This window comes from Zootoca vivipara, chromosome 2, assembly GCF_965207765.1.
Source record: "Zootoca vivipara chromosome 2, rZooViv2.hap1.1, whole genome shotgun sequence".
Classification (NCBI taxonomy): Eukaryota; Metazoa; Chordata; class Lepidosauria; order Squamata; family Lacertidae; genus Zootoca; species Zootoca vivipara.
In genome coordinates, this window is record NC_142584.1 from 88,112,780 (window position 1) to 88,137,475 (window position 24,696).

The following is a 24,696-nucleotide window of genomic DNA, read 5'->3' on the forward strand; positions in this document are numbered from 1 at the left end:
GACACACACCATTTTCTGCTGCGGTTATCCACCTCTGTTTATTTAGAAAATGAGCTCCAGAGCAGGGGAGATGTGGTTTTAATCTTTTATTTCAAGTGGAAAATGACATAAGGCGGACACTTCTAATCACATCTACTCACCTCTGTGAAGGAGGAGGAGGAGAAGTTGAGGTTAAAAATCTATTATTAATCTGATCATGTCCTAACCTTATCCTCCCAAGTCTTGAATGGTTTAGCTCTATCTTTTAAGTGGCTCAATTGGCATCCCTTGTGGACCACAATCTCCCATTTATAAGATTATCATGGCTTCCTGCTGTTCAAACTGTGCTGTGTTGTGCTGCTGCTGCTGCTGCTGCTGCTGCTACTGCAACCTTTTAATAACTCACCCCAAGGATGGTAAGCAGATGTGAAGAGCTGGGCTCTGCAACCATTTGGTATGCATGGCTGAGTAGAAATATTTGCATTTCCCTAGTCTGTGCCTTCCTTCCTCAAACTGTTATGCTGATACAGCCCTTTGACATTCCCACTGGTGAGGCTTCCTACTAAAGAAGAGCTTTGAGGACTGCGCTGCAAATGAAGTGCATTTTTTGGGATATATATATATATATATATATATATATATATATATATATATATCACACTGCTTCATTTGAGTTTCTGAGGGGATAATGCCCACTTTTAACTGAAAATATGTCTTTTCTGCTTTTGGGAAATTACAAGCAGAACAAAAGTTCCTCTCTCTTTCTCGCCAAAGTTAAGAATGGAAGAGGCAAGTGGCCATGCATAGGTGCATTTTCTGAACAAAAAACGAATTCAGTCTGTCAAGAGGCCACCACAAAGTTCAGCATACACTGCGCAGAAGGAAAACATTGGAGCAATGTGGGCTCCCTGCTGACACCAGGACTCCTTGTCAGGAATTCCTTCACAGTCCCTTGAGCATGGTGCTCAGGGCATTCCAAGCAGCAACTTTGCCTTGCTCCAGATGCGTAGTGGGAGATATTTTGAGTACAGTGGTACCTCGGTTTATGAACACAATTGGTTCCGGAAGTCTATTCATAAACTGAAGCGTTCATAAACTGAAGCGAACTTTCCCATTGAAAGTAATGGAAAGTGAATTAATCCGTTCCAGATGTGTCCGCGGTGTTCGTAAACCGAAAATTCGTAAACCGAGGTTCCACTGTACCTGCATTACTATTTGAGTCAACATTCTTATTTTCACGGCTTGCAAGCTCAGTTATTTATTACTATTACTTTAATTTAAAATACTTCTGCACCGACTTTCAAGGTCAGTCACACAAGAATCTTTTGAGTATTTTCAAAAGATATATAGGTAGTACTTTTTTCTTTAAAAATGTTTAGAGGTACTCTCATTTTGACTCAAGAAAATCACCATTTTATAGTTCATGTTGGGAAAAATAAATACAGTAATTGGACAAAAGTACAAAGATTCACAAAATGTTTAGGGGTATGCGTATCCCTGCATCCCCCCAGAAAAAGCACTCTATATAGGCATTTAATAACAAGCTTTCTTATTACCTTGACCACAGAATTAATTTTTAGAATTTTCTGTGGCAAGGTGTGGTGATGATCACTAGCTCAGATTTGAGGATTAGACAAAGTTTACAGCGGCTACTTATAATTCAAATCCAAGATCTGCAGAACAAGTTTTTATTTGCTGATCTTGGGCTACCTGCCCTCTGTGCTATTTTTCTAGAAAAAGAAGTATCAGAACTTACCATGAACACCTCCCTTGTTCTCTTACAGTGGCAATGGCACCCACCTGAGAGGTGCAAGAACTGAGTTCCAGTGAGTTCTGGCTAGAAAAAAAGCCCTGCCCGCTCCCCCCCCCAAGAAACATCCACATAAATTGCTCACCCAGCATAAGTCCTCCCAAAAGGGATGTGATAGAGGCACAGGAGAGGTGGAATAGGGCAATGAAAGGCTCACACCTATGCTTGCCACTATTCAGCCTGGCCACATAACAGAGGGTGGATCGAAACACAGGAAAAAAACCCGCTATAAATAAATCAGAAATTAGATCATTTTAACAAAAGGGGAAAAAATCTTTTTGGAAAACAGCATTCTGTAATTTTCTGCTCTCTGGCGTCACCTGGTGTTGCATGTTTATAGCACATTCAAAATCACTGTTTCTTCACTAATGTAGCTGAGCCCCTAGTATCCTCGTGGAACATATGCCAGCAAAGGAGTGGTGCAAGTCAAATTCCTCCTGAGGGGAGTTTAGAATAGGGATAATTTATACTGGCCTCCCATCATCAGCACTGTAATATTATTTGTTATTTAAGGCATTCCAAGGAGATTCCAAGGGAGTTTGCAAAAAACAAAATTCACAGATAAGACATAATAGCATGTTAAAAGAAAATTACACCAGACCATGCCAAAAAGCCTAGGAGGTTTGAAAACTGGCGCCTAAGGGGCAACAATGCTGGTGCCACATTGGCATCTCTGGAAAGGGAACTCCATTCAATGGACACCACCACTGAGAAGGGATTCGGGTTGTCTTTCTCTCTCTCATCACAGCACACCTGGCCACAGGTGAATGTGTACCTCAACAAATGAGACTGCATAGGGAGGTTGGTATGGGAGCAGCTGTTCTTTCTGGTCCAGTGCTATATTGAACTTCTGTGGTCCAAGGAAGCATCCCAGTAGGGAGCAATTATGGGGGAGGGGAGATATTGCATTGGATTCCTTCTTGGGGGCTTGCCTCAGGCATCCCACTGGGCCACTGTGGGATGCTATACTAAATAGACCTGTGGCCTAATCTAGGGTTTGTAATATGTTCTTATCTCTCTTTTTAAAAAAGAAAAAAAGCTCCTGCAACACTCCCTCTATATTTATATCTCTCTAAATTACATGATGAAATATATTTTCCAGTTATTTTCTTAGTGTGATTCTACTTGACATTGTTTTTATTTCTTGAGACATTTTTTTTAAAACACACACACATCTGCAAGGAAAGCAACAGCAGTGTTCAGTTGCCAAGAGATAATAAACTTTAATTTGTTCCCTCGCGCCACAGGTAGTGCATCTCTACACTTTGCTGTCTAGGCACACGATAGCTATGGTAAGAGGGATACTCCACATCCGTCGTTCCGAAACTGCATCATGGATCAATGTGTCACGAAGAGCTGCGGAGTCCGAGCGCAGTCTGAGAAAAGCAGGGGAACGACGCTTAAGCAGCCAGTTTTCCCAGGTGGAAAATGAACTTTGGGACTACATTAATGCACTCTATTTCTGCTGTCATCTTTTCTGTTTCGGGTGCCAGGGTCAGCCACGGATGCTAGAAGTCTGCTTTGCTGTCATGGCATTTGTTTTTAATACCAAGCAAGACAGAGCAGACTTTTGGTCCCTGTGGCTTCAGAAAACAAAACAATAATACTTAGCAGTCGGGGGTTATGGCCGAAGTTACCGAGAAGGGTCAGTCATAGGCCACGATCCAAATAATGAAACAACTAGCGCCAAGCTCCCCCAGCTCCCCACTACGCTATTGGGTCCCTGACGCAATATTAGCAAGGGTTGTTAACTTACAAAGAGACGTCTGCTAAATGAAAATCTCGTGGGTTACTACTGCTAGCTTTGGGGTCCATCTATCATCGTCAAAAGAAACAGAAAACTCAGGAGCAGTGACACAAAGGGGGGGGAACACCACTGACCCCCCCCCCATTACGATTCTAAACAACAGCTAGGGAAAAGGAGAAAACTCAGCTTATACAACCTCTGGCCATGGAGCCTGCATGTTTATTGCTGCTGTTGTCCTAAGCTGCAGTACTGGCTCAAGACATGTTGCTGCCTGGGGTGGAGTACAAATGTGCTAGATGTCTTGCTGCACCATTCAGACCACAATTATTGCTTTCATGGGCTTCCTGAAACAGATTGCTTCACCATGTTGCATGGAAGAGCCCCAGAAACTGAGAAGGAATTTACCTACTTACCAACCATCCACAGCTTTTGAGTTCATTTGCACAATGCTGCGTACAATTGCTATTCCCTCAGGCCTTAGGGTTTTTTTTATTCTTACAGTCAGGCGGGATATAAATGTTAAGACTGCTTTCTTCCCTCCAGACCCTCTCAAGTGGTGAGATCTACAGAGAAAGCCCTCTTAGTAGATCCTCCATCCTCAGAGGTTTGGGGAGGTTATGGTGACCTGGGAGTGGGCCTTCTCTGTGTTGGCCCCTAAGCTGTGGAGCTCCCGCTCCAAAGAGATGTGTCTATACCTTTATTATACAGCTTTTGGAGAATGCTGAAGAAACACCTCTAGTCATACTTAGAGCAGACCTATTGAATTTAGCAGACTTGAGTATATTTCGCACTGGATACAACCCAATGAAGCAGATGATGATGACAACATGGACCCATCTCATCTTTGTCCAGCTTTGCCTGGACCTGATTCCAGCCTAGACCAGGTCCTGCCAAGCACACTTCCTGTTCTTGAGAGACTCAACTCTCTTCTGCCTTCCTCCGCACATTTACACCTGGTTGAAATCTTCTACTATATAATATCTTAATCACAACTGCCATTTTTACTAGGTACTTATAAAAGGCCAACCTTATACAATATGGCCTATCTTCACAATATGTTTCACCATATAATATTTGTTTATGACACCGTGTGCTTTTAAAATATTTACCTTCTACACAATGAATTCTTAAGGAAGAATTTGTGGATATGGCTGCTGAGCAGTTGTTCAAGAAGCTTTTGTTGTGCTCTCAGAGGGATTCGTTTTAAAGTGCTGCGTTTTGCAATCTTAGCACCTTCACTCCTCCACAACACACCAAGGGTAAGTGGTGTTTACTGTATTTCCATTGCTCAGCCAAGGAGATTGAGAAATCTATAATGGGCCAATTATTTATATAATCATCTCACATTATAGGTTTGGAGTTTCCTCCTGCCAGCTAAATCTGCAGCCACCTAACACTGCTGCCTACAGCTTTTCAGAAGTGAAAAGTAACAATGTACCAAGAGTGATGTGGACAAGAAGAAATCAGATGCCCCCTTAATTCCAAATCTTTGGAAGTGTTCCCCTTCTGAGATTCTGGCCTGGTTTATTTGGACCAGATAGACTTAGGTCCATATACCAGGTCAATATATCCAGTACCCAAAATTGATGTTCTTTCAGAAATCTTGTCACAGGGACCGTATAAATTATTTCAGTTGTTTTACACTGATAGAGACTTAGGCCTATTTTGTACATTTCATACCACTGTTGTCTGCGTTGAGACTGTCCTAGAACTTTTAAATAAACAAACCTGTTTGGTTACATTTATCTAAGTTATGTAACTCAAAACTTATGTTCAGGCTTGACATAAATAAACAAAAGTTTTACGGTCATTTAGCTGCCCATTAAAGTATGTTGTTGGAATATGACTAAAGATCAGAATAAGCCTATAGCCAGTCAATAGGCTGACAAATCCTCTTCCAGTTGGCTCTGTGAAAGTTAAATTCATTCATATCTTAATAATACAAGCAATGGAAAACTGTAATTAGAACTAGTGCAAATATTCTAAAATTCTCCTCTACAATTTTTTGGGTAGACATTGTGTTCACCATTGGAACACTAGTCATTCTGTAGTGAGAAATATGGATACTTGTCCTTAGATAGGATGTAATAGGTGAGAGTGGCAATGACTTGTAGCCTAGGTTAATTTATCGATTATTCAATTAGAGGGGGTGCGGAGGAAGGAAGGACACAGATCCATAAAGTGGTGAATAAACAAAACTGGAGGACACAAAACCATCAAAACGGCCATAAAACATTCAGTAAATTTGCCTTCTGTTTTCCAGTTGAATGTGAGAAGAGGAAAATGTGACTAAGTACCGGTACATTACTTGCTTCCCATTATTTATTATTCAAGTACCTCCTGAAATGTGTCAGATACGGAGAAGCTGCATGGCATCAAGATCAGACGTTTAATTACTCTGCTCTTTACTATGTCATCCATAATGTTTCTAAATTCAGTGGTGGATTTCAAAGTACGACCCAACTGTTTCCCAACAATCACAGGGGCTGTGGGTTTTTGTTTCTTGAACACTTTCCTTGACACATCACTTATGGAACTAAAGGGGCTTCAAAAGAAAATTGGACAAAGGCTTACTGTTCAAAGCAGGGGTGGGGAGGTGGGTGACCCAGGACAAAGGCATGCTTGCCAAACCTAGCCCTTTGGGTCCATGCACAGTAATTGAGATTAGTTTATACACAGAGAGACAAATAGATAGAGTGGTACCTTGGTTTAAGAACAGCTCAGTTTATGAACAACTTGGATTAAGAAGGCTGCACACCCGGAAGTAGGTGTTTTGGTTTGTGAACTTTGCCTTGGAAGCAGAACATGTTCCGCTTCCTGTTGAGTGTGTTCCATTTATAAATTGAGTCCCCTGCTGCTATGGGAAAGCACGCCTTGGTTTAAGAACGCTTTGGTTTAAGAACAGACTTCCGGAATGCGACAAGTCCGTAAACCAAGGTACCACTGTATGGAAGTACAAGCCATTTTCATAAACATGACAGAATAGAGCAAAGTGATTTAAATTTTTCTTCTGGCGAGGTTGCACTGCATGATGTTTTGAGACTTTGGTGGTCAATAGCACAGAAATTAAAGGCACAGTTCTCATGCCTGGATAAACAGATCACACATTCCAATTCTATCCCATCCTACTTCCCCTACTTTCTGTGGAAACACACAGATTGTTAAACCAACCATCATGCTTATTTGTTTTAAGATCTATAGGATCTCACAGCATGGAATCTTGCTTATAAAACAGCAGCAGCCCAGATTTCTGTTAGGCAGTTCATCAAATACTGCAATTAAACCAGTCCACCAAAATAATGCAGCTTCTATTCATAAACCTGTAGGATATGACTCAAAAGTTGCATAACCTCAACACTCTTCATAGTGTCTTCTTGCATCATCAGATGCCTTACAAAACCACCAAGTTTAACATGCAGCTTGGAAGCTGAACATAAAAGGTTCTGAAAGGAAAATCTTGGTGCAGTGAGTAAAATAGAATGCATGTTGTGGTGGCAATTTCTTCCAGCAGCAACTATAACAAAGCCCCAGTCCCCTATCCACCCTTGTAAATAGCACAATCTGTTGATTCTGAGCAATATATAAATCAATATTTGTAGAAAGATTTATCCACTATTAGATTGTTCTCCTGTGATTACTTCATTCTGCTCAATTGTTAATGTTATTAGTCACAGAACACATATCAGTTGGACTGATACTATCTAATATTTGTTTGGTTGACCAGTTAACTGTCCCCCCCCCCTCTGTAATTGCTTTAATAAACTAATTCCATCCCCAAAGTACTTTCAGACAGTCATAGATTCACAGAATCATAAATTGTTGAGTTGGAAGGGACCCCGAGGGTCATCTCGTCCAACTCCCTGCAATGCACAAATCTCAACTAAAGCATCTATCACAGATGGCAATCCAACCTCTGTTTGAGAAGAAGAAGAAGAAGAAGAAGAAGAAGAAGAAGAAGAAGAAGAAGAAGAAGAAGAAGAAGAAGAAGAAGAAGAGTAGTTTGGATTTGATATCCCGCTTTATCACTACCCGAAGGAGTCTCAAAGCGGCAAACAATCTTCTTTCCCCTCCTCCCCCACAACAGACACCCTATGAGGTGGGTGGGGCTGAGAGACTCCAGAGAAGTGTGACTAGCCCAAGGTCACCCTTGGGCTAGTACTCTTGCATTTTATTTTCTCTCTCTCTCTTTCTTTCTCTCTCTCTCTCTCTGTTCTTGTTTTTATCAAGATTAGTTTGATTCATTGTATTATATTATGAAAAAAAACTTTAATGAAATTTTATGGGGGGTGGGAATCAACAGGATCCCCCTTGGTCTTCTTTCTCAGCCTTTTTGAAGATGGGGATGACATTTGCCCACCTCCAGTCTGCAGGGATCTCACCTGTTCACAAATAATTCTCAAATGTTATAGACAGAAGCTATGAGTTTACACCTGCAAGCTCCTTTAGTACCCTTGGGTGCAGCTCAGCAGGTCCTGGAGATTTTAATTCATTTAAAGTAGCTACATGTTCCCTTACCACCTCTTTTCCTATATTGGGCTGCAGCTCCCTCCTTGTGTCATTTATTCTGTTATGACCAGGTTGGGCATTGCTTTCCCTTTTGGGTGAAGACTGAACTGAGACAAAGTAGGTGTTGAACAGTTCCGCCTTCTTTCACCCAAAAGCATTTCTCTGTCTTCTCCACTCTGCAAGACAGCTTCGTGGAATAATATTTAACTGTTTCCCAAGCACTAAGAATAACATTACTAGGGGCTTTTGTAGGGATCAGCCTACTTCAGTAGATGCACTAAGTGGACTGAAAAAGTAGTGAGTAAATATAGGAAAGTGTGGCTCTCCATGTTGTTGGGTTCCAGTTTCCATCAGCCCCAACCAGCAGAGCCCATGATCAAGCATGATCAGAATGGTAGACAAGCAACATATGGGTGGGGCAGCAGATTCCCCATCCTGGATATAACTAAACACATACAGGGGCTAATATACATTAATCAGGACATTCATAGAATTGTAGAGTTGGAAGGGACCACAAGAGTCAACTAGTCAAACCTCACAATTTTTGTATGTGCGAAATGTGGCTACTCTTTGGGAATTTAAACTTTAGGCATACAGTGGTGCCTTGCTAGACGAATTTAATTCATTCCACGGGTCAATTCTTATAACAAAAAATTCATCTAGCGAATCCCATAGGAATGCATAGATTTTTTTTTTTTGCCCATAGGAACGCATTAATTGAATTTCAATGCATTCCTATGGGAAAACCGCGATTTGCTAGACGAATTTTTCGTAAAACGAATTCATCTAGCGAGGCAACCTCCGCTAGAAAAATCCTTTCGTTAAGCGAAAATTTCGTCTTACAGGGCGTTCGTTAAGCGAGGCACTACTGTACTTAGAAACCCTATATAAAACCCTCTCTGCAGCTGTAATGGATTCATTTTTCTTTCCCTCAAGCTTCCCCGCACCATTCTTAGTTATCCTGAGAATACAGAGGAAAGAAGGATCAATACTTATGCCATAAACACCTTTTCTTGATATGTTTATGATGGGAAAACTGATCCAATTAAAACAAACTAGAAGAAATGCAAAATATCAGATGGAAATATAAAAGTTAACCACTACACAAGATCATGATCGTTATGCTTTTCAAACTGGGCATGATGCTAATATTTTACTTTTACTCACCTTGAGAATTATGGCCATGCTAGCCCATTATTTAATATGAAAACCATCAGAGTATTGCAACCGCAGTGTAAACATTCAATGTAGTCTAGACTAGAGGCCAGGGGAGAGACATTTTACTTGCCTACGAACACATGTTATGAATAATTACAATCCAAAAAGCTCTGGAGATTGAAGGGCAGAGGAATATCCTCTGAAAGCCCTTCAAAAACCCGAATATGTTCTGTAAAGTATCAAATCAAGCTCTTGTAGATGTTTGTAAGATTATGTATTTATTACTTTATTAATTAACTTTGAACCACCCTTCTTGAATACAAATCCAATGGCAAATCACAGACATTAAAAGAAAGAAAGCCAAGCAACCACAAGGTTGCAACACCCCCCCCCCAAAAAAAATTCAATAAACACAATGAACGATAAAATACAGTAGCAATCCATAAAAAGTCTAAGGCATTGGACAGTCCAATTATAGTGCACCAATGACCTTGGGAAACTAGTGTATCTCAATCAGGGTACTTTGATTGTTGGGTACCTTGCTGAACAGATCATGGGCTGGCTGTTGAGAAATAATTCTGAACCTGTTACTGTGGGGGTTGCACATATTACTATAAAGACTTGGTAGGGTAGTTATAAGCCAGATCTGATATTTCAAACCAATGTGATTGCCAAATGCTATAATGCTCTTTTATTTTATTTTATTCAAAATGCTCTGTTCATTTATGTTTTACTTACATAATACATAACGTCTAGATGTGCTTTTGACAAACAGATCAAATGACTAAGAAAGTGATTATGTTATCATGGTATATCATAGAATGATTTAAAATGGAAAACAAGCAACAAATCGTGTTGAATCAAATCATCACATAATCTGGATTTAAATGCTTTCTTTGCAATATCTGGCCAGGCTCCTAGAAGCTGGAGAGAACAAAACCCATTTCTATAAGTCATTTGGCCAACACTCTCTGCCCACAAGATCTATATAATAAAACATCTCTTCAACAACCTGTGACCTGTCAAGAATTAGAATTAAAATCCAGTAGTTAAATAAACTCAGATGCATCTTCATTACAACAGGTTTCATTTCTTACTGTGGAGGCTGCGCTTCATTTCAGTGTGCCCAGAATTGCTTGGTAGGCAAGCTCTTCTGTCAGCAAAATATGCCAGACTATGTCAGATCACAAATTCTTATAAATGGGAGCCTTCATTTTCCAATACCTGGCTAGTGACTATCATTAACTTGGTCACTATATCATGATGGTGGATGATAAAACCATGTGAAATCAAATAGTACAATAAAGAACTTGGAGGGTATAACCCTTTTTAAAGTCCAGTGAATCATGTGATATGTTAAAATAGGATGGTGAACTAAAAAGCAAGACAGACACAGGTGTTTTTTTATCGTTCAACGTTTCAGTCCTGATAGTTTAATGAAAAGAATCCCAAAGTATTTCTTTCCTTATGGGAAGAAATTATTAATAATAATAATTCAGCAATATTAGGAATGCTGTCAATTGCACATGTATAAACATTCTCTCCCACACATACACTTGCTCTGTATCCTCACTTCAACCAAATTCCTGCTGGGATAGCAAGCAGCCCAGAAGAGTCATTTCTCAATCTGTGCAGTTCTATATTAAGAAACACGTGTGTCTCAACACAGTGCTCTGCCTTGAATTTCAATCTGACAACTAAAGCAACATATTGGCAGAATAATTCTGCAGAACTCTGCCTACTCTAAGACAATTTAACTGAGTAAGGGGGGGGGAATAACATAGGAGGATGATTTGTCTCTACCAACACGTGTGTTCTCTCTCTCTCTCTCTCTCTCTCTCTCTCTCTCTCTCTCTCTCTCTCTCCTTATGAAATATTCCAGTGTCTTCTCAGAATCAATCAGCTCAGTGAAATCCAGCTTGGATTTCAGGCAAAAAATATTTCTGTCTAAACAGTTAAAAACCGCAAAACAAAACAATTATATTGTGTGTGTGATTTGAGCAGTTCAGCATGTAGCGGTGTGCAAATGGATGAATATTTTAAGACATAGGCTTTTGCTTCTGGAAGTTGAACATTGAGTAGAAAAAGAAACAGGACATCAATTTCTACAGTTAGTACATGGTGATCAGGAAAACTGAAAGAGGTTAGGAAATGCTCATCATATACTGGGGGAAGCCAAACGTTCTTTCAGCATATTATAAATAATATTCATCCCAGCATATTGTAGTTGAATACTGGCCAACGCACTTCAGACGAGGTATCTTGTTTATCTAGGATTTGCTCATACAATTTGCACACAATCATGGTGCTAGCTCAGGGGACCCTGTGCTTTCATGCTAGATCAGCCACAGAGATTAATAGCCTAAGAGGGTTTACTCAGAAATGACTCCCATTGAATTCGTGGAGTTTGCTCCCATCAAGCATGTGTAAGATTGCAACTTTAATTTGCTACAGTAACCCTTTCCTCATTCGGGCACAGTAACGCCACAACATGCAATATAAAGTGGTTGTTTGTCCATCCCCAATACACACTCCTTAAAATAAAATCGAGGGATTGGTGTAGAAATATTTCCAGAGTAAAACCAGGACAGATGGACTTGAGGCCTGCTGTGACATATTCCAGAAAGGAATGGGGAAAGCAGCATAGCTTGGAGGTGTCTTTAGGTCACCTGTTTCCTATCTCATATCTCCCATCACAACCACCTTCTCCATGTAGGACACCTTCAGGTATACAAGCTGAAACCTTTTGTGGTTTCCCTGATTTTTTTTTTTTTAAAAAGAATGCCTGGGGATGCTTGAAATAGTACAGTGGTACCTCAGTTTACGGATGCAATTGGTTCCAGGGAGCCGGTCGCTCCCTGAGCAGTCTGGAAATGGAGCGCCTCTTCTGCACATGCGCAAAGCGTCGATAGAGCACTTCTGCATGCAGATCGCTTCTGCGCATCTGCACACCGCGGAACCTGGATGTAAGCACTTCCGGGTCCGCGGCGTTCGCAAACCGATTGATCGCAAACCGCAGTGATCGTAAACCGAGGTACCACTGTATATCATTCCAAAAGGCACAAACAGGTATATGGCCCATACAGCTGGTTTGTTTTCTTGGCTGCCCTGTGTCTCTGTTTGTTACTGTTATTTAATGATGTTTTAACTGGCAGCTATGAGAAGCAGCTACAGTTCTTAGAACTATCAAAACACCCTTGTTTAATTGTTGGTAGCTGCTGGTGGTACTGTACTTTTCATTTATAACATGAGGTTTTTTTTACCGTAAAAAGTATCTCAGAAATGGGGGGTGGGGTCATCTTATACACGGTTATTGCAGAGTTGTGACTGGGGATTGGTTGTTATCATGAGCAGGAGATTGCAAGCGGTGATTGGGTGGGTGATTGTTTCACGTGGCAATGGCTGCTTCCGATTTGCTGCCGCCATGGCAACCGGGCAGACAACCTGTGTCTTCTTGTCGCGTGGGGTGACGATTGGCAGGTTTCTCATGTAGTGCTGGTCGTTTTGGCGGGTTAATGTTCATTTACAATCCCCGGCCCCAAGCTCCACAGCTCTGGGCAATCCCCTCCAAAAAAAAAAAAAAAAAAAAGCTCAATCACTCTGGGCAATCCTTCCCTGGGCAATCTCCCCCCATTTTCTTAAATTTGTGTCCCCAGAAATAGGGGTTGTCTTATACATGGGGGCGTGTTATACACGGAAAAAATATGGTATTTCACAGGACTATGGGATGTTCCAATATTGCAATGGCCACAGGTGACTTTCCCTATTAGCAGCAATCTACAGCAGCGGTAAGTATCCGACCTGAAGTAGCAGCACACTACTCACGAGCATACCTCAAAGTAGAGAATAAAAGAGGCTTACATTGAGCTGCAGGTCATCCGTCCACTGGCCAATCAGATGGTAGCCTGGAGCGCTGGTGTTTGTTGCTTGGTATTGAAAGATGTCGTAACGCCCTGGCGCATCACCATTCTTATTAAACATCACGGGAGTGCCAGCACTACCTGAGGAAGGAAGTCAAGCAAAGGGAAAGAGAGAAAAGACCCAACACTTTACAATATTTCCTTTCTTTGTTCTCTGGTGGTTGAGGAGCTTTTAGGGTGGGATGACAGCTCAGACAGCAACCTCCAATCACATTTTAAATGAACATTTTAAAACACCCACCCCTGCCTTCTTCTCTGTCATTTCTGGGATTAATTGCCCAATGCCGGCTAGCTGAATCACATAGCAGTCTTAGTTCCAGTCTAATTCATACATATGGCCCAATATATGAAGTGGGTCCATTCCACTACAAAAAATGGGGAATTCTTGGGTGAAAATCTGTGCTGTGAATGAAACTTCTTGATTATTGTGTTTCCCCTCAGAAAACATTCCATCTGCTTCAAAGAGATTTGGCCACCAAAAGACAGTGAATCTTGACTAGCATCCAGAAATACCGTAGCTTCTTCCTCCAGAATATGTTCTTATTTCAGTAATCAACACAGTTCTGGAGTGGAAAAAGCCACAGAGGAGAATGGGGAAAAAAGCTGTTCCTGATTTATCCTTAAGTTCATCTTCCTTTAGTCTCTTTCAGGAAAATAAAAGTAACAGGAGTGAGCATACCACTAGCCCGGGTCCAGATATAACCCTAAGCCAAAGCATGGCTTAGACTTGGGTACTGCAGCAGCTTCCACCTGCCTTTTTGTCCCCAGCCAGCAAGGCCTGCATACTGTGTACTAAGTTCCCTTGAAGGCAACACAAATCACTTTGCTTTAAAAATGTTTATCAGGATTGGGAAAGGGTCAGGTAGTTAATTAGAACCAAATCTCTGAGACGGATGGATGATTGTGGACTCACCGTTGAAGTTAACGCTGCGGATGTACTTCAGCAGCTTCTTGCCCCCTGCGTGTTCCATCTCTGGGCAGACCCCAGAATATTCACTGCACAGATCCTTGTTCATCTGATGGAGGGCATGAGCCATGGCATAAACAGCATCGATCACAAATTGAACTCTACCCTCCTGCTCATAGTGGGAGTCTTTCCCAATTCTCTCCTGTCCTGCACAGTTAAAGAAATACACACAAAAGATATTCGTTGAGGAATAGAATTATTCCAGTGATTAAAGTGCCACGTCCATTTCAAAAAGCACTGATGAGAGAGAGAGAGAGAGAGAGAGAGAGAGAGAGAGAGAGAGAGAGAGAGAGAGAGAGAGAGAGAGAGAGAACACAGATTTTTTTTGGTGTTTTTTTTTAGTTTTAACACACAAAGCTCATTATAGTGAATAAGACCAACTCAAGGAGCACTAATTAAATTATCTGAAATATATTTAATTGAGGAAGAAGCACACAAGCAAGCTGCATTTTAACGATAACTGCTTTTAGTTTTAACATAGTCTGAAAGTTAACCAGACCCCCCCCCCTCCTAAAAGTAGCTCATTTGGCCCAGTGCGAAATCAGTTGATGTAAGTTAATCAGGTCCATCAAGTTCAATGGACTGACTTTGGAGGATACACCCAGGGGCCTGGTTCACATATTACAGTAAGCCAAATGTGCGGGTTCCCAAAGAGGAGCTCACACCAGCTTTGCTGCATCCCAGAATTGCTTACAGCTCCTGGTTTGCGAGGGAAGAGCTTAACCACAAGCCTGGGTTCAGGCAATAGAGAATTCAAACTTCGGCTTGGCTTAGTGTGGTAAAAAAAAAAAAGCCGGGGAAAGGGAAGAGTGGCTTCAAGTTCTAATTTGGGAACCTGTACATTTGTGTGAATGTGCATAGTTTCGCTTACCATGTGATGTGAACTAGCCCAGTGAGTGCTCTAACACTGAGCTATGAGACTCGCATTTAAAGTACATCCTCCTAAAGAATCCCAGGAACTGTAGTTTGCCGAGGGTGCTGCGGATTGTAGCTCTGTGAGCGGTACTATGGTTTCAGGGATACTGTGTATGTTATTATTATTATTATTAATACCCCGCCCATCTGGCTGGGTTTCCCCAGCCACTCTGGGCGGCTTCCAACAGAAAAATATAATAAAATAATCTAATAAACATTAAAAGCCTCCCTAAACAGGGCTGCCTTCAGATGTCTTCTAAAAATCTGGTAGCTGTTTTCCTCTTTGACATCTGGTGGGAGGGCGTTCCACAGGGAGGGCGCCACTACTGAGAAGGCCCTCTGCCTGGTTCCCTGTAACTTCACTTCTTGCAGTGAGGGAACTGCCAGAAGGCCCTCGGCGCTGGACCTCAGTGTCCGGGCAGAACGATGGGGGGTGGAGACGCTCCTTCAGGTATACTGGACCAAGGCCATTTAAGGGCTTTAAAGGTCAGCACCAACACTTTGAATGTGTGTTGTGTATGCAGCCTGAGCCTCTGCTCCGACTCCAGAATGAAGATACGTACAGTGTTGTACACATTCAGCTAGTGTATTTGTCGGTTAAAACCAAAACCAAAAATACCCCTACAATATGCAATAAATGATACATATCTGAATGGGAAGAAATCTTGCTTTAAAGAGGGAAAAAACCACACACACAAGACACACTTTCAATTTTGAAGTCTGACGGTATGCATGCTTTTCGAATCCCAGACTCTTAATTTAAAGATGCAGATAGATTTGAGAAGGAAAGAGTAGTTTCTGGGGCAAACTGAAGGGTGCTCAAGAGAATTTGGTTAACCAGCAATCTGGGGGAGTGCGGTGCATATGCAATTCAAGAGGCCTTCCTTTCGTCTCCCCCCAAAGGGATAAAAGAGTTCATCTGAATTCATAGAATGCTATTCAAATGTTGCATTAGGAATGCAGAAATCCATTCCCCCCCCCAACTTCCACTGTTAAAAGAAGCCCTGCTGTTTTCAACCCATAAGAAGGAGGTGTATTTCTTTTTTCCTTTCCTTTTCCTTTTTTTGACACTGTGGTGCTGGTTTATAAAACCAGCACACGTTTATGTATATATTCTTTAGTAACTAGAGTGAAGGCTTGAGGATAGTCCGCAGAAGTGCAGAGCTTATTTTCACCTTTCAGTCATGTCATGGGAAAACAAACACAGAAAAGGTTTCCAATGAAGTAGCCTCTTTAAATGTTCTCCCATAGGCAGGTGGTTTACATTAAATTTTCTCCCCAAGGCTGTGTACCCAACTTCGTGATCTTGTGGCGACAGTGAGCGCCACTTGTAGGGACGGCTAGTCCTGTTTCACTGCCTGAGGCATAACAAGAAGGTGCCACCCCTGTTCTGCCAAAGTCTTGCTTAACAGAGTTGCAAAGCAGTGGCTCCACCCAATCTCACCAATGCCACCACTGTGCAACCTGTGGTGGTTGGGATGCCTGCAGGGGCACCCACCTATGGGATTCTGTTGCCCGAGACAACTACTTCTCTCTGCCTCATGGGTGGACGGGCAGGCCCTGGCCACCTGGCTTTATGTCAGGCGTCAGGGAATCTGATCCCCCCACAATAGGTTGCCAGGAATAGACAAATAAAGCTCTTACCAATGTCTTTTATTCAATATTCGCAGAGAGAGAGAGGCTTAGAAATGCAGCCACTTGGAGTAATGGTGTTGCTCCGAGTAATCTCCACCCCCCCCTTCTCTCCTCAATCGTCAACAGTACCACCCACCTTAGGGTGGCCGCTTAGAGCCATTTGCCTCTGAGCCCTTTGCTCTCCTACTTTCAATGCTCGCCAGGTTCTGGGAGAAGGAGGGTCTGGAATGCTTTCTACTGATAACATGTCAGCCAGCTGCTCCGGCTCTGCTCCCCCCCTCCTGTCCCATTATTTCCCAACTTTGCCCCTCATCTACCTCTGAGCTGCGACCTTCTGCAAACCATTGCTGTAAATCTATATGGTCTTCCTCTTCTCTGGAAGGTTCAGGAGGAGAGGGAGGCAGTCTCCACCATTCCTCCTCTGTCCAGTCCCTGACACTTTAGAAGATCTGAATTCAGATGCCTGCTCAGCCATCAAGAATTCATTGAGCCTCTTCAAGGAAGAGTTAGCCTTCCTTACTCCTTCATCTGTTATGTAGGCAATCGTATCACTGATTGTGAAGAAATAGCTAAAGACAGTAAAGCAGTCAATGTGCTGAAAAAGCACTAGAGAAATGTTTAATAATAAATCAGGGATTGACAAATGCTCTGACACAGAATAATAATGAAACTGGTGAAGCTTGCTGCTGCTCTTGGGAGCTTGTTGCCAAGTGCACCAAAGACAAAACTGATGTGTTAAGTTATCCAGCAAAATCCATAAATATAGTGTTGTCAGAACTGTATGGGTATCCTGGGTCAAGACACAATTTAGACACAGGAATTGCAGTGGGCAATGGGGAACATATTCCCTCTACTTCCCTATGCACCTTCAGTAAAGAGTGATGTTTACACTCCACATGCACATGCAGCCACCATTTTTTATATTTTCTTGACACTCAGAACTGGGGGTGGTGGCAGGGAGAGATTGTGTAACTCAGGCCACTTGCATGTATCAGCATCCATGAGGCATGTCACACCATGCATTAGTTTAGTGGATGATGGGGCAGGTGGGCTCATACCTCCACCACCAGAAATTGCAGACACCTAGAAGTATTTATTTTAGGTCTAAGAATCCTAAGCAAATGAACATAAAAAGAGTCCTGCTCAATCATATCAAAGACTTGCACCTTGTTTTCTATGGTGGCCAGCCAGATGGCTCTAGGAAACCCACAAACAGGATATGAAGGCATGAACTATCTCCCATGTTGCTTTCAAGAAAGTGGTATTTTGATGGCACACAGCCTCTGATCCTGGAGGCATTGAGTCTTGTTGCTCAGGTATAGTCAAGCCACGGGTATTGACTATATGTTGCTCAGGTATAGTCTAAACCACTGAGCCTCTTGGGCCTGCCAATCGGAAGGTCGGTGATTAGAATCTGTGTAGTGGGGTGAGCTCCTGTTTCTCTGTCCCAGCTTCTGCCTACCTAGCAGTTTGAAAGCACACCAGTGCAAGTAGATAAATAGGTACCGCTGTGGCGGGAAGGTAAACGGTGTTTCCGTGCACTCTGGCTTCTGTCATGGTGTTCTATTGTACCAGAAGCGGTTTAGTCATGCTGGCCACATGACCCGGAAAGCTGTCTGTGGACAAACGCCGGTTCCCGAAGCCTGAAAAGGGATATGAGCACCGCACCCCTTTGACTGGATGGACTTAACCATCCAAGGGTCCTTTACGTTTCCCTTTCCCTTATAGTCAAGAAAAGCTAGGTGTCAAGCATAGCCCACGGAAACAGTTTGCAGCTGAATATAATTCACTGTGCATTCATTTTGAACCAGTGCCGTGCATTCAGATGAATGCTTGCTGGAACTGGAATATTCTCACCCCAATATGCTTAACAACCGATTTGCATTGAGCTAGTTATGGCACTGTGGCATACACAACAGCAGCAACAAGCATATTTTACTCCCACTGCCCCACACATTTGTTCCAGCTGATGCTTTTTATCTTCATATAACATTGTGCGAGGCAGGCTCCAAATGTGGCAAGCTGCAGGACTCCGCTTGAAGAGAGGTGCTATGATTAAGATATTCCCTGGGTTAAAGCTCAATTATAATTCACAACAGGACTAGCCATGATTAATTTCTCTCAACTAATCCAAGAGGGTGAAAAATGGCCTGAGCTTTGATAATTCACCAACTGTCCCCTTTTTTATTATCATGCCGCGCCATACTCATTGATTACAGAGTGTATGACATTGCAAGGCGGTGACATTACAGTAGTATCAAAATTGTCTTTCTCTGAGATCCAGAACCAAATCTGTAATGCAGTGGAAAAAGCACACTAAGAGACCCAGAGAGGCAGTCTTAGAATTTAAAAATGAAGACAAACAGGATTTAATTAGCCACACTAAATTTGAGGTCATACGTGGCAAACTGAAAGGGTGGGTGAGTGGAATTTAGTGTTGCAGCTGTGAAAGTGTAAATGAAACCTTCTTAAAGGGATGTGGACACTTCCTAGGAAAACAAACTGGCGGAAAGCATGGTTAAATCTGGAATTATTAAAAGACAGAGAAGATCAGGCTCTGAGTGAGGAAAAATTGGTATGGTTTCTGCGAGATATCTACAGTCATTAAAGGCTGATATAGGTCTATTACAGGAAACACATTTAACAGAACAAGGGGCTCAAACTTCGAAATGTCAATGGGTAAAAGAAGTTATTTCAACAAACTTAGACAAAAATGCTAGTGGAGCCAAAATTTTATTTAGGAAAGGCTGGCCTTATGAAATACAAGATATAATAAGAGAGGAAGATGGTCGATGCTTAATAATTGTAATTAAAACAAAGGGGACATAAATAGCAATAGTAAATGTCTATGCCCCTATGTCTATGAGAGCTGGACCATAAAGAAGGCTGATCTCCGAAGAATTGATGCTTTTGAATTATGGTGCTGGAGGAGACTCTTGAGAGTCCCATGGACTGCAAGAAGATCAAACCTCTCCATTCTTAAGGAAATCAGCCTGAGTGCTCCCTGGAAGGACAGATCCCGAAGCTGAGGCTCCAATACTTTGGCCACCTCATGAGAAGAGAAGACTCCCTGGAAAAGACCTTGATGTTGGGAAAGATTGAGGGCACAAGGAGAAGGGGATGACAGAGGACGCGATGGTTGGACAGTGTTCTCGAAGCCACTAACATCAGTCTGACCAAACTGTAAGAGGCAGTGGAAGACAGGAGTGCCTGGCGTGCTCTGGTCCATGGGATCACGAAGAGTCTGACACGATTAAATGACTAAACAACAACAACAAAATGCCCCTAACATGGATGACCATATGTTTATTCACAACTGCTTTAAGAGATCAAACTTTCTATCGTATCAGTACTTGATAATGGGAGGAGACTTTAATGAAATTTTAGATCCACAGATGGATACCACCTCCGTAGCTAGGGGGAAAAGGACGAAGGTTGGAGAGACAATTAATAACCATATGATACATTGGAATTTAAGGGACCCAGGTGGCGCTGTGGTTAAACCACTGAGCCTAGGGATTGCTGATCAGAAGGTCGGCGGTTCGAATCCCTGTGATGGGGTGAGCTCCCGTTGCTTGGTCCCAGCTCCTGCCAACCTAGCAGTTCGAAAGCACGCCAAAATGCAAGTAGATAAATAGGGACCGCTACAGCGGGAAGGTAAACGGCGTTTCCATGTACTGCTCTGGTTTGCCAGAAGCGGCTTTGTCATGCTGGCCACATGACCTGGAAGCTGTACGCCGGCTCCTTTGGCCAATAATGTGAGATGAGCGTTCAACCCCAGAGTCGGTCACGACTGGACCTAATGGTCAGGGGTCCCTTTACCTTTACCTTTACATTGGAATTTAGTGAATTTTGACATTGAATCAATTAATTGATGAAAATTACAAATTTGTGGAATATAAGACTTTCCAAGTAAAGTACGGATTAACCAGTGAAACACAACGGCAATACATCCAATTGAAACATATGTTGGAAAGGCAGTTTGGCCCTGATGCTATAGTAGCATTGGAAACACCCATGCTGCTACAAGATTTAATCTCTGCAACAAAAACAAAAAACTCTGCACTTGCATTATATAAAACCCGACTCAACAGGAAGAAATACGATCTAGAATATGATAGACAAAAATGGAGTGAAGAGTTAGGGGTACAGATAACAAATGATATATGGGGGTCAAGTATAATAGCCTCTATGGATCTAAGACTAAGACTTATTCAACAGAAAATAATATTCAGAGTCCACTGGACTCCAGCAAAACTATACCAGAATAAAATAACAAGTGCAGACAATTGTTGAGGATGTGGAAGTAAAAATGTGAACTTAATACATATGTTGATTAACTGCCCGATGATGAGATCATTTTGGTGGCAGGTGAGGATATTTATAGCAAGAGTAATAAAAAGAAATCGTTATTTAGGGGAACTGAATTTGATTCTAAATTATATTCCGGAAACGTGGGAGATTTCAAGGAGTCAAAAAAAAAGGTTGTACAAGCAAAAAAAACTTGTTTTGATGAATTGGAAGAGCCGCAAAAAGATTCCATTGAGCACATGGATTGATAATATGGACAGATTAGCTACATTTCAACAAAATGCACAGCCCAACCTTGTACACACACAAGGCACCCTAGCCAATCACAGTTCCCCGGCAAGTGTGCCTCTATCAGGGGTTCCCAAACTAAGGCCCGGTGGCCAGATGTGGCCCAATCGTCTTCTAAATCCGGCCCGCGGGTGGTCCGGGAATCACCATGTTTTTACATGAGTAGAATGTGTCCTTTTATTTATAATGCATCTCTGGATTATTTGTGGGGCCTGTCTGGGGTGTGTACATGAGTAGAATGTGTCCTTTTATTTAAAATGCATCTCTGGATTATTTGTGGGGCATATGAATTTGTTCATATTTTTTTTCCAAAATATAGTCCGGCCCCCCACAAGGTATGAGGGACAGTGGACCGGCCCCCTGATGAAAAAGTTTGCTGACCCCTGGCCTATATGATACACATGTGTTTTTAAAAATGTGTTCATTGCAGTCATGTTTGACATATTTACACTCACATTTGTGTGTGTGTGTGTGTGTGTGTGTGTGTGTGTGTGTGTGTGAATCCAAATACATGATAGGAGAAATAGCCCTGAAGAGGAGGTTTCTATTGAAGTATATAAGTATTCTCCAGCATTATGCTAACTATGATAGAAGCTGGAATACAATCACTCCACACATTCAAACTTTCAGTTCATAATCACTTGACAAACAAATCTATTTTTATTCTTCTGCCCTGTGAATTGAGGATTGCATTTACTGGGTATATTTTGTCTGTAATGATATTCAGAGCAATACCAGGCAGATATGAAGGCAAACAATCTCATCAGTTCATCTGCCTGTGTGAAGAAATAACTTGAGAAAACCATAGACTATGCAGAAAACCTCCTGTAAAGCGGAAAGCTATCATGAGGGATCTGTCCCATAGAACAGACCATTGACTGCAACAGTTGTGAGGTATGGAAGGCAAGGCTGAGGCGTTTGGTCCCATATGAAATATGCACCATGTTTTAACTTTTTTATTTTGTGCTGAAAGAATGGAAATGCACAGGTATAGTAATGTTGAATAATGGTGTCAAGGCATCAAGGGGAGGGCCAAAGCCAAACCATTGCAGGGCACTAGGTTTGGTCAGTCAAATACTGGACTTAGACAATAATGTTGTTATGTATACAATAATTTGCAATGATTGCTATATAACCGAAATAAGGTGCATTGTTCCCCAATTTAGCCCTGCTTCCACTTGCCATTCCTTCCTCTGTTGGCTCCACTGCACCAAATTATAGTTTGCATCTCTTATTTATCTTCTTTTACTCTGTAAAGCATTGAGCATGTAGACTACATACGTAAGTAAGAAATAAATGGACCAAGAGAATGAAACATCAAGTTCCTCTATCCATTGGAATGCTCTCCTAGTACTCCACATATCGGCAATATATTTTTCCAGCTTTAAAATATAGTTCTACTCATGAATCATCACTTGTTCCTCATACTTTTACAGCAGATAACTGCTCAAGCTTAACCACAAGCTAGAGCTAAAATGAAAAAAAAAGGATCCTTGTCCCATGACGATTCTCCTAAATGTTTGATGCCACTTAGTATTCACGTCTGGTGGTGTGACAAAATGGAACCAGAGAGTGCTTTGGCATTGCAGCTAGAATGAGTCAGCTCTTGGAAGATAAATGTACTTGATGTAGGACCCGGAATGCTGTGCAAAATGGCTGAGTCTGCTTTGTGTCATCTTATATGGGAACAGTCATGACTTTTTCAATGAGAAAGTGGCAGGACTTCTGAACATCATTCCTCAAAGCTCTACAGCTAAGCTTTTGTCACAGGCTCTCTCTTTCAAACTCTGTCCTGCCTAACCTCCACAAAGCACATTGCTTCAGGTAAGTAGCAAGTAGAAACATCACGAGATCAAGACTGATTTTAAAATGTCACTGAGAATAGGCTAATGGATACTCAACAATGTACTGCTGGGGAGCCTTTTGAACCCCTTCTTGGCCCCTGGCAGGGCAGACTAAAGCTGCAATCAGCACTTTATTCCATTTCCCTGATGTTTCCTTACCTACTAATTTTTGCATTTTATACAATGTAAGATCCACTACCAGAATCTAGTGGAAACAAAGTGTTTATTTCTGTGTTAATTTCTGTGTGTGTGTGTGTGTGTGTGTGTGTGTGTGTGTGTGTACATACAGGCAGACAGACAGACAACATTTGCAACTCTATTAACCTGGAAAATTATGGAACAAAATCTGGGTTGGTATTCTGGCATACAGTTCTTTCCTGCTGTTTTCATGTATGAATCATTGGAACAGAAGCACACACACATGGGCATGGCAGGGTGGCGGGGGTGACACAACACGTCCATTGACACCTGTTGTTGTGTCACACCATGCTCACTGGTGTGAATGAAATTTAGCATGCCATGGCGGTATATTGATTTAAAAAAATCCAAAATTCTGTAACACCATCTACAATGCACTGTAAAAGAAATGGTAGAAACCAGTACACAAGTGCTACAGTATTAACAGGAAAGCTAACATGTCTGAATCCACTCTAAGCATAGCAGTGGATGTTTGGGAATCCCATTAGTACCACTAAGCCACTAACACCATTCTTGGATCCATTGGGATAGCCTTGATACAGTCTTGTGAGTTGTCACCGTGCTGCTTATTGCAAAATGCAGACTTGATTCAGCCTATATTTCCTTTCCTAAACATTGGAAATACGAATATTGCCAACATCCTAGATGTTAGCAATTCATAGTTAGAGTGGCATAGCCTTTCATAATGTGTGTTTGTGTGCATAGTGGACACTGCATCGTCTGGGGTGATGGGGGATGTCTGTGGAAATGTTTGACCCTATGAACTTGCAAAGTGTTTCTGCTTGGAAACACTCTTATGTCTGTGTGCGTGCGGTGAATGCAAAAGGTGTGCAAAGAGCGTTAGAACATACAAAAAGGGAATGAGGGCATCTTTCCTTTTCTTCTTCTTCACTGCATAGAAGTGGGAACATCTAGACCATATTCACTGAACGTCACATTCACTGCGACATAAGCGCCTAATGTTAGGCCATAAAAAAATAATCTACTGAATAAGACCAAAAATCCATCCTATCCAACACCCACAGCAGCAAGCCAGCTGTCTCTGAGAAAGATCAGAAGTAGGTCACAAAGGCAATACCTTTCCCTGATATTGCTCCCCAGCAACCAGAACAATTAAAAACACGCCCCTTATTCAGCATACTTTTTGCTGAGCAGTCTAAAAATATATATTGAAAACACCCATGATCTAATTAAATATGTTAGTAACACTGCCCATGATAATGCAATGTACAATGAGTACAAAGGCAATATAATATCTTTAGGTAATACATTCAACAGAAGTACAGTGGTACCTCGCAAGACGAATGCCCTGCAAGACGAATTTTTCGCAAGACGAATGAGTCTTGCGATCTGAAGGTGACTCGCAAGACGAATTTGTTTTGCGAAAAATTCATCTTGCAAATTGCGGTTTCCCATAG

General features: G+C 41.9%; 1 protein-coding gene across 2 annotated transcripts in view; it reads right to left on the bottom strand.

Annotated features, from left to right (window-relative positions):
* The window catches only part of GRM7 (glutamate metabotropic receptor 7), a 405,590-nt gene that overhangs the window by 113,445 nt on the left and 267,449 nt on the right, over positions 1-24,696 (bottom strand). For both annotated transcript variants that reach the window (XM_060271366.2, XM_088662372.1), the window contains exons 6-7: positions 14,034-14,234; positions 13,062-13,201 (exon numbers count right to left, since the gene is read on the bottom strand). In XM_060271366.2, the coding sequence (XP_060127349.2) occupies positions 13,062-13,201; positions 14,034-14,234 (341 nt within the window). The remainder of the gene's footprint in view (positions 1-13,061; positions 13,202-14,033; positions 14,235-24,696) is intronic.